This window comes from Coturnix japonica, chromosome 1, assembly GCF_054131305.1.
Source record: "Coturnix japonica strain WE chromosome 1, WE-NBRP24, whole genome shotgun sequence".
Classification (NCBI taxonomy): domain Eukaryota; kingdom Metazoa; phylum Chordata; class Aves; order Galliformes; family Phasianidae; genus Coturnix; species Coturnix japonica.
The window spans coordinates 102,508,779-102,523,940 of record NC_140663.1 but is presented as its reverse complement, the minus strand read 5'-3'; the positions used below and the strand labels follow the sequence as shown (position 1 = coordinate 102,523,940).

At 37.0% G+C, this 15,162-nt stretch overlaps 1 protein-coding gene across 22 annotated transcripts in view; it reads right to left on the bottom strand.

Annotated features, from left to right (window-relative positions):
• Positions 1-15,162, bottom strand: part of CASK (calcium/calmodulin dependent serine protein kinase) — a 181,835-nt gene that overhangs the window by 16,568 nt on the left and 150,105 nt on the right. For 8 of the 22 annotated variants that reach the window (XM_015884890.2, XM_015884899.2, XM_085530260.1 and 5 more), the window contains 5 exons: positions 12,191-12,276; positions 10,863-10,931; positions 5,211-5,279; positions 3,836-3,871; positions 698-894 (listed from right to left, as the gene is read on the bottom strand). In XM_015884890.2, coding sequence (XP_015740376.1) covers positions 698-894; positions 3,836-3,871; positions 5,211-5,279; positions 10,863-10,931; positions 12,191-12,276 — 457 coding nt within the window. The remainder of the gene's footprint in view (positions 1-697; positions 895-3,835; positions 3,872-5,210; positions 5,280-10,862; positions 10,932-12,190; positions 12,277-15,162) is intronic. The other 14 variants (XM_015884924.2, XM_015884932.2, XM_085530299.1 and 11 more) reach the window with 3 other exon arrangements.

Sequence of the window (15,162 nt, the reverse complement as noted above, 5' to 3'; positions counted from 1 at the left end):
TTTACGTAGCAAATCTTGTGTGAAATATTTTGGGCTAGATTTTCCACACCAATAAATTATCCTGAGTTGTGGTCCTAACATTGATGCTCAAGGACTTACTTGCCAGAGCTTGTGTCAACATACGTAAAACATTTGCTAGATAAGCTCTGCAAGGGTTTGTTTAAATGCTCTACATTGCTTTTGTGGAACTGGGTGCAGCACTGTTCATTAAATCTGTTCTTCATTAAGTTTTCGCACTGTGGTTTCTTTCTAATATTTGGCTTTCACATGAAAAAGGAAAAGGGGAGAAAAACCTCAAACTCCTTCAGTGCTTGACAGTTAGTTACCACCTTATTCCAGCACCACTTACACTTAAGTATTACCAATGACCAAGTGTTTAGAACCTGAAGGGGAAACAGATTTGACTGGCTTATATAAATGATCTGTACATAGCCTTCAGTTCTAGTTTCCAAAAGTGCATCAGAAAGACAAATAATGTTTATAAAGCAGGTGTAAACATATGATATTACATGCAACTCTTACTGTTAAGCAGATGTGTGAGAGAGAAAAAACAATCAAATCCATAGGAACTGAGGCAATATAGACTTTTTTTTTTAAGGAAAGATTACACCAAAATTAGCTATACAAAAATGACAAGCACGAAAGACAAAAATACAAGCATAACTAAATTCTTTTTAATAGAAAACATAAGCCATACCATTCTTGAAGTTCAGGAGAAGGAATAAGACCTGCAGTACCGTTTTTGGAGTTCTCCAGTTTACCCTGCCACCAGTTGTGATCGTCTTTGCTAATGATTTGGATAATATCACCAACTCGAAATCTGATGCCAGCTTCTTTGCATGGAATGAGGTCATCCTTTGCTGGATCATATTCAAATTGTGCTCTTACATATATCTACAAAGGAGAGTTTATAAAAGATGCTGCCATATTATTCCTAATACAGTATTAAGAGAAGTAGGTGAAAATTGGTGAATGTAGCTATATGCACTATTTGCAACAGGAAGAAACAGAAGGGCAAAAGCATAAGTGATAGCTGAAAATGAAGCAAAAAAAAAAAAAAAAAAGCAATGGAGACATGTGATGTTATTCTGCAAGCTCATGTCTTCTATGTACTGTAAAATTCAAACAGAAAAAAATGAAAGTATGCTTTTGAAGACTTTATGCAGATCTCTAACAAATGGCCAGGGTCCCTCAACTCAATATTAATTACTGTAAATCATTATAGAGCCTGCAGCTTATAACTTGAACTGTGCTGCAATTTCCAACTGAAGTTCCAAGATACATTTTAAAATGTGTACAATGAGAAATATTATTGGATAGCACAAAGGATTTAGGCTACATTATTGATCATCAGTATCTACACTGAAAAATTAGTACCGCATTTTTTTAGACTAAATACAAATCTGGTGTTGCGCCTATCACATTTAGTCACCTGGGTGGAATCTGAGAATTCTCTATACAGGGATTTCAGTAAAAGTCTAGTCCCATATAAATCCCAGTATCATAAAATCTTTCGAATTTGAAGAGACCCTTAAAAAGCCATCTAGTCTAAATCCCCTGCAATGAACAGGGACACCTACAGCTACATCACATTGTTCAGAGCCCCATCCAGCCTGACCTTGGATGGCTCCAGGGACAGAGCATCGGCACATATCTGGGCAACCTGTGCCAGTGTCTCACCACCCTTATTGTAAACAAACTTCTTCCTTATGTCCAATCTAAATCCCCCTTCTTTATTTTGAAACCATTTTCCCTTGTCCTATCACCACAGACCCTGCTAAAGAATCTTTCCCCTTCTTTCTTACAGCCCCCCTTTAGATATTGACAAGCCGCTCTCAGGTCTCCCAGGAGCCTTCTCCAGGCTGAACAGGTCCAGCTCTCTCAGCCTGTCCTTGTAGCAGAGGCGTTCCATCCCTTGGGCCTTTTTTTGGCTCCAACAGGTCCACACCTCTGCTGTACTGTCACACTAATAAGGATTGGAATGAGTTATTCTCCAAGGAATATTAACAGAAGGAATTTGGACTTTAACTTCATATTTTAATATAATATACAAATTCTTGCTTTGTGTGTTAGTGTGGTCTCAACCACTGAAAAATTATAGCCCTAATGCATCAAAGATCTTAGAATTAATATCATGCCCAAAACAGGTAATTGGGTAATTTCTACAGTTCATGAACAAACACCACCCTACAGGGACTCTGGCAGTCATGTTCTCCACTGCTAATTTTCTTACTAAATTAAAAGCAGATATAGTTTTAAATTGCAACGTAGTATCCTTCATTTAAACTGCAATACTTTAAAACCTTTGTTCAGAAATCTGCAGCTATGGAATGACTTGTAGCTGCCAAAAAGTTAATTTCTACGGTAATCTAGTCTGCTACCCAACACATATTGACTTACGATAACCAGTTGCTTCTATGGTGCGCCTGAATTTTTGTATGTTTAGAGTGGAACTGATGGTAACATCAGTTTAGTACACAACTCCACTTCTAATGTTTCCCAACTGACCTTTATTACACTGTATATTGAGTGTGTGACTTTACATCAGCAACCCAAGCTCTTATTTTCCACAAGAAAAAAATAGATATTTTAAAACAAAGTTCTTTTTGTTACTCACTTTCTGTGAAGTCATCAGTACTGAACTACTTCCTTGATTTACCTCAACCTAATCTAATATAGGTCCACAAAAGTGACCAGCATTTTTACAACACAGGAACTTTTCCCCGCCTTTCAATTTCCTGCTGCAGTTCGAGCCATTAACTACTATATCTCCATCCAAAGAAAATACTGGTTGCTCACAAAACATCACACACTTCCTTATTTATATCAGTGTATCGTATCTGTTATCCTAGCCCTTTCTATATCAAGAATGACAAGCTACCAGATAAATGGTAGCATTCCCTCTGGAGCTTAAGGAAAAGAAACTTGAAAGAAAAGGCAAACTATGAATAGTATGAGTATGAGGGACAACATTATTTTGATAGTTTTGAACAAACTCTCCTCTCCTGGGAAAACTACCTAATGAGAGTAAAAACAAAACCTGACATTACAGCTTGAAAGGTCTTCCAAAGAGCTTTCTCTATATTCAGGCAGCCTGAAATTTCAGAAGACAACTGAAAGAACCATACAGTTGTAAACTTCAAAAATGGGAAATGAAGTGTGAAAAATATATTCTTGCAATAAGCATTCCAAACAACATAACTAGAAAATCATACAAAAAGATTCTCAAAGGAAGAGCTTATGGGGTTCATCGACTCTTCTGAATCGAACTACAATAAAAAAATATTATATAAATAAGAGGTTGAGTCCACATTCTTTGGATGGAAGATCATTTTTTTGGACTGTGAATCTTCACCTTGGGACTGAAAATATACTATCTTCAGACTTACCAGCTCTTAATACAAACTGTTCTTCATGCATTTCTTTGAAAAGCTTTGTTAATGTTAATAATTAATAACAAATCAACTCAAGATACAGAAACTTTGTGTTTTAGAGCATTATGCACTTGCCCTTCGTTTCAGCTAAAACATAACAGTGAGCCTTTTCTAGGATGAAAATCTGCATAAGTCACATCTTGCTTACACAACATATCGTGTTAAAGTTAAAATGACTTTATAACTCTTGCATATACAGACACATGAAAAAAATGCTATTTTGAATTAGCCGCAAACAAATGAGTTAAAAAGAAAAATGAAACAAACAAAAAATAAACTACACAGATTTTCAAAGCTTAAATGGTTTAGTCCAGCACATACAGGATATGAGGGGAAACAGATAAGCAGGGATGTTCACTAGCAACTAAACTGATACATTCCCATGGAGGATAGCTATTCACCTGTCGTCCTTTTGGTTGTGTTGTCGACGGCAAGTCCTGCAGAATAAAGCCAACCCAGGAAAAGAAATTTTCATTTTACTTGTTAAGAGCATACAACACCATTTGTTAGTGATTCAGACTACATTACGGTAAAGTGGTAAGTCAGATAAAAGTATAAAGCATTGACCCGTATTTAGAAAAACCTTTTTCTTAAAGAAAAATCAAACTCAGGCTGTTTAGCAGCAAGCTGAAGAAAGCAGGTAAATAGTTTAAGCAGATAGAGAATGTGCTTTTTAATATACAATTCAGCATCTTCAACACAAAAGCACTGTCAAGTGAAAGAGGCTCTTTATATGAATGCCTTTCCCACTTAATATTTCAGCTTGTTTTTAAAAGACAAGAATGACCATAATAAATACTAATTATTTTATGGTTAGGAGTATGTTGCACCAAAGAGTATGGTTATAACTAGTAGTCATCTTGTTACTTAATTCACAAGAATTTCTTAATTTTTTTTAATCCACACAATTATTTCTCATTGTATTAATTAATAAGTACTTTACCTTGTGGCAAATCATTTCTCAGATGTAATGCCGTATTTTTTTTTTAATAATTAAAGGACTTTTTATTATTATTTTTTTTTTTTAGCTAGTTCCATGACTCATGATATGGACAGCACTCTTACTAAGGGAACTTGCAAGTACAGTTACTACATTGGTCTGAACAATGACAAATGGTAAACAACACAAATTTCAACACTACTATACATTAGAAAAACAGGAGATAACAGCACCTTTCTACCTGAAACAGGATGTTTGAAACAGGAAGTACTTTGTGTTAAAGATGTGATGAAAATAGCTTGGTTTGTAGTGCAATTTAAAGCCTTTTGCTTTTCATATCCAGCCAAGGCTTGTATTTCACAAAGTATGTGCACGTACCACAACAGCAGAGGGCACACCAATTCGTTAACTCAGATAGCGGAAACCAGTACACGTTCCAGAGGTCGCTCAAAACACAAAGCTTATGGAGTCTAGCAGGTCTTGTTGCATCAACTGCACAGTTACTTTTTCTTCAAACACTGCTTCCACAGTTTAGGATGGAAATAAGACTTCCACTTGAAACCTTTTCTTAGCTTTGAGGAAATTGCTAACTATGATCTAAGACTAGCCAGAGTGTCACATTACAGTTATTAACATTTAACTCACTGTATGGCCTTTAATGAGAAGAATACACTGGAAAAAAAAAACTCTCAAAACAAAAATGGGGAGTTACATATGTAATAACATTGGTTCTATCAGGACAAAATTTTCCACTGACCACACGATAAGTATAACAGTAATGGCAGATGAGCACCAACAAAACTTTCACACTCTCTGTGTGGTACTGGAAATCTTACCGAAACAGAATTGTTAGTGCTGCTATGGCCATTAGCTGGGGACTGTCTGGATGTAGAGGGGGAATCTCTCTGAAATAAGACACAAGGTTCATTAACAACACAACACTATCACAGGAACACAGATAAATTTTTAAAAGAACAGTTACATCCACAGCCTTATAACCATTTGTTTTGCTGCTTTGTCTGTGAAAGTTTCCACACTACTGTGTAAATCTGAAGATTGTTCAGTTTGAGATTCACATTTGACATTTTGATGCGTCTTATGTAATATTTATTTTTATGCTGCCTCAGCAGCTTTTTAGTATTTCATTTTAAAGAAGCTTCTAAATCTGTTTTTCAGCTATGCGGAGGTCAGTGTTGATCACCTTCTACTCCTCTAGGAATAACTCTCTATAGTGTCTTAAAGACACTGCTGCTAACACAGGAGCAGGAAGTTGGACACTCTCTTGTCTTCTCATCCATTTTACAGTATATTAAGGTTTTTTTTTTTTTTCCCTCTTTTTTTGCCCTCCAACATTCTTATGAGTTTAAAAACATTAAACTTTGCAAAAATATATCATTTGAAAAAGCCACCTTTCTTGTTTCACACTATCACTGTGATCCTATATTTTAATGAGAAGAAAGCAGATGCAGACATTCTACAGAAGAGATGACAGAACTTTCTGACTGGGTCTTGCAGAGCCAAGAGAGTCACATGCTGAGCAATCTCCTTCACATGTCTTTTTGATCACTATGTCCTTAATTCCACAATACCAGACAACTGAGTTTAGCTGCGTCTTCAGAAAATCAAATAATTCACTAAAACATTGTGATAAAAATTCTCATCTCCTTTAGCCCCAAAGAAACTTTGGAATATATTATTCCAAATCAAGGGTCAACTGAGGAATGACTGGTAACTTTGTGTAACACAAAAGATAGTAGATAAAAGAGGTAAAACAATTTTCAAAGATGACAAAGTTACCCTGCCACATTTTATCAATACCACAGCCTTTGGTGAACAGATTAAAAAACAGAATTGGAGCCATTAATCAAGTGAAAGTCCACCAATATATTCTCCTGCTGCTAATAATTATGTGATAGCACACAGCTATTCTAAAGCACACACACACACAAAAATTAAAAAGGCAAGCAATACTCTACTTTTGCTGCCTGTATTCTTGATGTACAACAAACTCATCTAGAACATCCACTTTTTTTGGGCTCACTGCATGAAATAAAGCTCATACACAGCTATCTGAAAGTAATATAAATGCAAAATCATTTAGCTCTGTGTAAGTAAGTCTGCTAAACATGTAAGAACAGAAAACTCATTTGCTGCTAAAAGTTGTCTGCAACACATAATAAACTGGAGGGAACTGGTTTTAATTATACTCAGAAAAATCACTCCAGCACAAATTCCAAATGAACTACTAATTACTGCAATAGCCAATTACATTTGCTCAAAAGAACCATTATTCCTTTTTTAGGGAATTGCATATTGGTACCACCTTTATTATCAAACAGCAGCTAGGAGACACTTCTTTGCAAAAAAGCAGCAAGTTCTTCCTTTCATAAATAGATATTCTGCTTACTGAGCAATTCAAGCTCTACCAGTTTCTCTCATCTTCAAAAAGAGATGGAAGGATGAAATTTACTTCTGTTACTGTTTGTTGTTGTTGATGCTGCTTTCTTTTTAGAACTAGTTTGTCATCATCTACTAGTCCAGTAATGATTTGGCTGGGAAAGGTTTGGAAAGTGACGTAAGCACTCAAGTCTTTTGGAGAAAAACATGTTTAGAGTAATGATGCTATTTCTGGACACTCTTGAAGGCTTTTCCCTTTATAGGAAATTTCTTGGTTTGAGAATACTTTGATTTTATTCCTCCAACAATTCTCAGCAGAAGACAGAACACTATTCAAAGAAAATGCTTGTCAAAATGCTGAGAAAAATCGACATTTCCAGTGCTATTGGCGATTTTGTACTAATTGTAAGAAACTGCAATGATATCATGCTAGTCAAGAAGCATATGCATATTTTTAAATATTTAGCTAACTGGGACACATTTTCAAATACATCTAGGTTCCTGATTTCCCAGGGACCTAATCTTTCACTCCAAAAAGACTCAAAATTTAAGAGGAACTCTGTAAAAGCAATGAGTAGGAAGATCCTTGTAGAAAGTCAGGGCTGCTTAGACCTGGATTTGAATACTTCATCTCTGATTCTTAGTTTGTTCCTCCACTGAACTAGACAAATCACTAGTTCTCCTGGTCAGAATCTTTTCTGACTAGACCCTCTAGACAGAAAAGCACTCAGAGAATTAAATTATACTGAGTATTGTGGAAATGATATTTCAGTACTACTGAACGTCTAGAATTCCCAATCTTATCTAGCCAAAAGCTAAATAATAAAATGGCAGACTTCAAGATCATCACTATTTAGTTCATTTAGTTCATACATTATCAGCCGAAGTTTTAGAAAAAACAACTGCAGTCATTTCCAAATGATGGCAAAATTACTTTCATGTTGGCTCCTTGTTCTAGTGGATAGATTCTGAATGATAAATCAATGTGTCTGAGACACAGTCCCATAGAAGAAATCAATTACATCTACTAGATGTGGCCCAATCAAGTCAGACAAACAGACTCACAGAATCATCAGGATTGGAAGGAACGTCTTGAGATCCCCTAGTCCTATCCCCTTGCTAAAGCAGGTTCCCTACAATAGGTTCCACAGGAAATTATGGGTTTTGAGTTATGTCCAGTAAAGAAGACTCATCACCTTTCTGGGCAGCCTGTTCCATGATATTCAAAAAATCTCCAAATGCATTTCAACTCCAGTTTTGCTCAAGCATTTTATCTTTAAGTTTGAGGTTATATAAAGATCTAAGACTACAAAAAAATCTTATCATCTTAGCCCTAATGGCAACATTCCAAGGCTAAGTACATAAATCTATGATTATATATGTGAGATTTTTAAAATCCACTGGTAAAGTTTTTTTTTTTTCCTAATGAAACAGCTTAAGTGTTTCACAAGATAATCTGAAACAAAGGGTGTTGATTGCAAGGAAAGCTTTTTCTTAAGAAAAGTACTTCCCTTACCATTCTTACGTATCCAGCAATACAAGAAGTTAGGACATCTTGCCAGTTTAAAGTGTTTAAGTGTAGCTAAAGGGCTTCAGTTGGATAAAGTACTAGCTGAAATGTATACTCAGCATTCATAACTGTTCTAAATCATTACTCAAGTTTGTTCTTATGTAAAAATAAGTTTGTAGTGGAAGCAGACAAAACAACATCCCAGCCACTGTGTTATCTATATGTCTGAGTCATGTGTTCCATTAATAAGCAGGTGTTCTTACAGTAGAATGAGTGGATCGAGATTTGCTAAAGGTGGAACTCACAAGTGCTATGTTTTCAAGTTTACTTACAAAGTTTACTCCTAAACAACTTGAAATTAGTAAGCTGAAATTCAGAATATTGCCTAGGGACACTGAAATACTTTACAAACTACAGGGACAGGACTTGCCTAAATATGTAAAATGGTATAATATTTAGAAAATACCACTACAACAATTCTCTTAAATGCTCACAAAAGAAGAAAAACATGGCAAGTGGGATTGTAAAAAACGTTTAAGAAATAAGTTCCTTCAAAACTAACACCTGCATACCTTTCTATAATAAAGGGATACGAACAGCTTTTATATAAGAGCAAATAGGCAGATGACGTCTGATTGTACTAATATTTACTTCTGTTTATTCAAGATTATCAAGGTGTTTTTTTGCCCTGATGATGTTATTATCATAAAAATTACCTTAAAAAACCAAAACCAATTACTGATTCTGTTTCACATTCCTCTTCTAGTAAAACTACGTGACATCAGCAACCATCCATGTGTGAAGGTGGGCAGGAAAAGAAAACCAACATAGTTTTCTAGAAATACTTGAAATACAGCCTAAAATAGCATTTTAAGCCTGCATCAGTGGCAAATAATTTCATTCCTCATTTGAATCACAATTCTGAAAAATTCTATGAAAGAAATTCTCTCTGTACCAAAGAACTAAAGGAGATTTAATAGCATAATTTGAAATGTTGTTTTTTTATGAATACTTGTAACAGCTGGAACACCAGACAAAGTCATAGATATGGCCAAACAATTGGAATAGATTTAGGCACCTGATCAACTGAATGCAGAGTGCCATGAAGTGTGGTAATAAAACATTGTGGGTTTTTTGTTTGTTTGTTTTTCTTCTGTCTTTGATCACACATTTCCAGTTCCAGTGTTTTGCTTTAAGAATGTTAAGAGTCTTCTGTGAAAAACTGTCATGAAGAACCTAAGTACAGAAAGCTAAGAAAATAAATGACCTACTACAACTAAAATATCACTTAATGGTATTAAAGTTGTATGCCACATTTAATTTTCTCCAAAGGATCATATTTCCAAGGAGATCCACAGTTTCACCAGTTTTTGTGTTAAAATATGAGGAAGAGGGTTATATTTTATTATAACTACTACTTACAGTACCAAACTCAATACATGAATGTATCAGCACACTCTAGAATTTCTATTTGAGTTTTTTTTTTTTTTTTTTTAGCCTTCGTGTTTCATGAAAAACTGTTGTTTTCATATTTATACCTGACAGGTGAAACTTTGTTGAACCTTCTGTCTCTAAAAGCTTCTTGTTCTTGCTGACTTTCATTAAAAGGACAGAAGGCAACCCAAAATCAGTATATGTATTTTTTCCAAACAGACCTTTCTGACAAACACAACAGCTTCTGTGTGTTCCGGCATCTTCTGAGACTCAAAACAATAAGTGTGAAACTACAGATCCAATTAGGTTAAGGTGCTTAACTTCAACAGGGTCTGTGTTTTCACTCTTGGAATTCTAATTTGGAATTTTGTGCAGTGAAGCACGTGGCACAGAAAGACTGGCATCATCTACACAGTGCATTTGCCATCTGTATACTTTAATTGGAACAGTATCTCTGAAGTAGTCATTTTCTAGAATTTAATTCCCTATATTTGCAAACTGGAACATAACTTTGTGAGCAAGAAGGAGGGAATTCAACAGTGCTACTGTGCAAGAACCATAATACCAAGTTTCTAGTTCAATGGGAACTGATCTTCAAATTTGTTTTTCTTCTGTAATGACAAATACCATTTTTGCATGGAAACATAATATTTAGCCACGTGTAACTGTTACAGACAACCATCACAAATTTACCTCAACAGGGTAGTACAGAAACAGATTATTCAATTAACCCTTAACAGCCCAAAGTAGCAAAATAATGTTTCATGCTTGAAAAGGGAGGACAGCTCCTCACATTAGGAACTTTAATAGACTTCCTGGAAAATGTGTTTAAAATATAATTTTAAAAGGGGCTTTCTAAATCCACCAGTTGAGGATGCCTCTCTCTCTTTTTTTTTTCTTTTTCTTTTTTTAAAATTTAAGTAGGCTGTAAAGAGTTATTTAAGGTGTTGATGAGATGAATATGAAGGCAAGGCTGAGTAGGTAGGTGAGACCTACTCATGTTCCGTTATCTTTGTTGTAAAATTGGTGTGCGTGATCTAACAGGACAGGCAGAAACAATTTCCCAGAAAGCAGTAACATTCAGCCATCAGCAGGCAGTTAGTTACAGGACTGAGGAAGAAACAGGGTGGTTCATTAAATTCATTACCTCACAGGATGAAGATTGCGTGCGATAACTTGGCACTATCTTAAAGGTGATACTTCCACGCATTTCCCTCTGCAAAAAGAAAAGCACTTTATTAAAGACTAAAGTTGCCTAACATAGAATCTCCAAATCACTAATATGTGATAGGAAAACATCACAGTCTAAGAGCAGTTGAATGCTTTCCTAAAAGAAATATTCAGGGAAGCTGAAATGCTATGGCAAATTTGTAATTTCACTTACAAGTGAATGTTTAGATAATCTCTCACTGATCTAAAGGATGAACATACATTATCAGTTTGTTCACCTGACCAGTTTTTGAATCTCTACATACAGACATATTTTAAGTTGAAAAATTCACAGGCTTCTTCCAAATCAGTCATTCCTTTGCAGACACATGCTTGTGATCTACACAATTCCTGCTACGAAAGTGACGTTTTCTTCTCTTCTAATTACTCGTGTTAAACAGTGAAAACACATTCACTGCTTCTGGAAAAGTTGCATGTCACTTCAATAAAGGTAGAAACACAAATAGTCTTATTCCAAAAAAGAAGATGGGGTCTGTTGGCTTGCACTTGCTACAGTTATATTTGCTACATATTCACGACAAGCAGTAACTGTAGAACAGTAGTAAGTAACTGTAGAACAGTAGTACGTTATGGCAACATATTTGTACAGGCATAATTTCTTAAAGAACAGCTGAAATCTAAGTGCCACCATATGTCTGACAGCCACAGGACTTGATCTGAGCAGAAAGGTAAGGAGATCACTTCATATGTTCCTGAAGTTTTCCCCTTTTCCTCTGTCTGGCTCATTGTGAGACTACAACATATTATTTGCCTGGACTTGCTTAAGCTTGTCTGTTAGGTCCTGAGAACAACAAAAGGAATAGTAATTACCATTCAAGACCCCAAGATTAGAGTTGCAAGCAAAAAAAAAGAGAATATCAAACTGACTAAGACAAGATGCCATTTTCCTCCAAAAAGCCAGACTGTTTGAGCTTGGTCTATGTTTGAGCTATATATATATATATATATGGTGTGTGTGTGTGTCTGTCTGTCTGTCTGTCTGTCTATCTATCTATCTATCTATCTATCTATCTATCTATCTATCTATATGTATATGTTAACACCAGTAACTATGGATTACAAGAGTTGTAAGTTGAAACTTAGAACTTATTAACAGCTGAAATGCAGAAAGGTTTTGCAGTACGTGTACAAGTAGACTATCAAGAATAGAAGAAAAAGGGGATGTCACAGTATGATTTTGCAAAGTTTTGTAAAAATATGACAAATTGTTTTATAAAGAACAGGGGAAAGACATCAGGTACTTACAAGCATTTTTTGCAGTTGTTCTACTGTTTGATTTGCCACACTGATGCCGTTTATTTCTCGGATTTCATCCCCTACATGTAATGTACCTGCAGAATTAACAAAACACACAATCAACACAATTACTCACACAAACTAAGAATTGTAAGCCAGTACCAATATTAATACAAAGGCATAAATATGTAATAATGTTATTAGTATTATTATTATTGCTAGATTCATAGAAGAACGCTGGTAATGATGCATTAGAATCTGCCCTTGAGACTGCATTCAGTATGCCAGCATGAGGTGCCCAGGCTCCTTACAGCGTGTAGAAAGAAAACATCAGTTCCCTTACAGGTACTCACACATTAAATAGAAATTCCCCTGCAAATAGCTGGCTGGCAAAGTTCAGCAGAGATATTCAACCAGTATCTTATCAGACTATTGCTTAATTGTCATGGTTTTGTAATTTTGCTATCAGTATCAGTATTCCACATCATAACATCATGTAAAGTATGGATACTTCTATTGAATGTGCAGTCCACAGAAGAAGACTACATATCCCAGAGAACAACAGGGTTAATGATAAGTCACGGGACCAGGACGCTGTATAATCTCGTTCCCAGGCTGGAGTGCCCTCCTTCTTCTCTCGAACTTCTCGGAGAGGGGGAAGTGTTCCAGCCGTGTCGCCTAGAGTTCACAGTAGGCCTCTCGGTTTTCGGGGACTCTCTCTCTCTGTTTCGTTCAATTTGTTAGCCTCAATTATATTATATTGTGTTATCTTGTATTTCGGTATCATATTTAGTAAAATAAGTTTTTCCTCCTTAGATTGTCGCTGTTTTATCCCACTCCCTTTTTTCCCCTCCTTTCCGGGCCCCGGGAGGGGGGCCCACGGGGTGGCTTCCCCTGTCACGGGCATAGGTAAATCTAAGTAACCCGTGACAGATTTTTGGTGGAGGATGCGGGCATAGAGCTTTTTAGCTTTTAGAACAACTCTCTTTTTACTCTTAAAGAGCTTCGTTAGGGGAGTGTTATCTTTTCGTAGCTGCTCACTGAGAACGTGACCTTGAAATACCAGACAAATTGTCAACATTAAGGGCTGCTGTACATTCTCAGCACTGCTATCTAACTTTTGTGTAGAAAACAAAGGGATTTCTTTCTCCTTTAGAGCAAAGCTAGCTAGCTCTGACTTTTACAGAGCCTGCCAGCTATGAATCCACTCTTCATCCCAGTTGCTCTGTTTAAGGGATTGAAAGCAATTATGATCTTCTTAAAGTATTGGTCAACTATTAACACCATAATTTGGTGTTGTGGAATTGTGCAGGTATATAGCCTAATAAGGTGGATACTGATGGAGACACCTGCCTGGTACTTTTATGAGATGTGGTATGGTCAGAATTTTGGCACCTACATCCCAGATGGAATTGTGAATCTTACAAACACTTGCATCCCAGATGGAATTGCGAATCTTACAAGTACTTGCATCCCAGATGGAACAGGCAATTTTACAAACACCACCATGTTTAATTCATTGTACAGGCTAAAAAAAACCCTTTTTATTTAGGTTGTACTCTCAGATTTCCACACGCCTTTCAATAACTGAGATAGGGTTCATACTTGCATCCATGTTATCACTATTAATGAATGCATATATGTTCCTATGCATTCGTTCTATGCGGAAGTCTCCTCCAGAACCAGAGAATGATGACTGGCAGGGAATATGGAAAGGTTTAGGAAAAGTCTTAGAAGCATGGGGACCCGCAGTGTCATGGGATTTCACTCTTGAACACCTAAAGGACCCTAAGAAATTAAGTGAGTATTTGGGTCAGAGATCTAAGGAGGTAAACCTTATGTGGGGTTTGGCTTATGCATACCGTGCTTTGTATCATACTATTCTGGAGAGAGAGAGTTTCCGATCTGAGATTCAAGCCCAAGTTAATTCTGATCAGTCACAGGAGGCATCAGTAGCAATATCAGTTGCCCCTGTGGAAGGCAAGAAATGGAAACGGGTGTCCACGCGTCTAGAACGAAAAGAAGGAGAAGCACAGGGGGGGGCTGCAGAAGACCCAGGTGCCGGGCATGGAGCAGTACCGAAAAAAGCAAAGGCAAAAACCAAGAGGCATGAAGAAGAGACTGATGATGAGGAGGAAATCACCTATTGTCGACCTCTGAAGCTGACTGAAATCCAAGGCTCAAGAAAGGAGTTCACACGGCGTCAAGATGAAGGTATCCTTGCTTGGTTGCTTCGCTGCTGGGACAACGGGGCCAACAGCTTGTCTCTAGATGGTAATGAAGCTCGCCAACTAGGAAACATTGCCCAAGATGCAGGTATCGACAGAGGGATTAGCAGATGTTCGGATGGACCTGCCACTCTCTGGCTGCGGCTGTTAGAAGCCGTGAGAGAAAGGTACCCCTATAAGGATGCTTTGAAGCCTAAATTTGATAGTTGGAATACCGTCCAAAAAGGTATTCAGCGCTTGAGGGAATTGGCCATGGCGAAAATGTTGTACAGCCCTGATCCAAGCGAACTTGACCCTGAGAGAGTGAGGGCCGATCCTGACATGTGGCAGAAAATCACAAGTACAGCACCAGAGAGAATGGCACAGTCATTGGTAACAGGTTCTAAAGGGTTCGTGGACAGATGGCCCCGAGTTGTTGAGCTGATTATAATGCTTCAAACCACCGATCAGCAGCTCCCTCAACTGCATGCCGCAGTTTCTGCCATCTCACGGCTAGAAAACCGAGTAGATGAAATGTGCAAGAAATTGTTTCCATCAACTAATCGTAATGATGATCCCGTAATAGTATCAGAAGCAACTGATGAAGGTCAATCCTCGTACGGGCCACCAGGTCTAATGAAGGATCTGATCAAAGTATTCCAGTCCTACTCCTCACCTGCATCATCAAAAGTCTCAGCTGTTAAACGCACACGCTTCCCAGCTCGAGCAAAGAACAACAGTACGATTGCACCGCGTGTTTCCATGTGGCGCTAC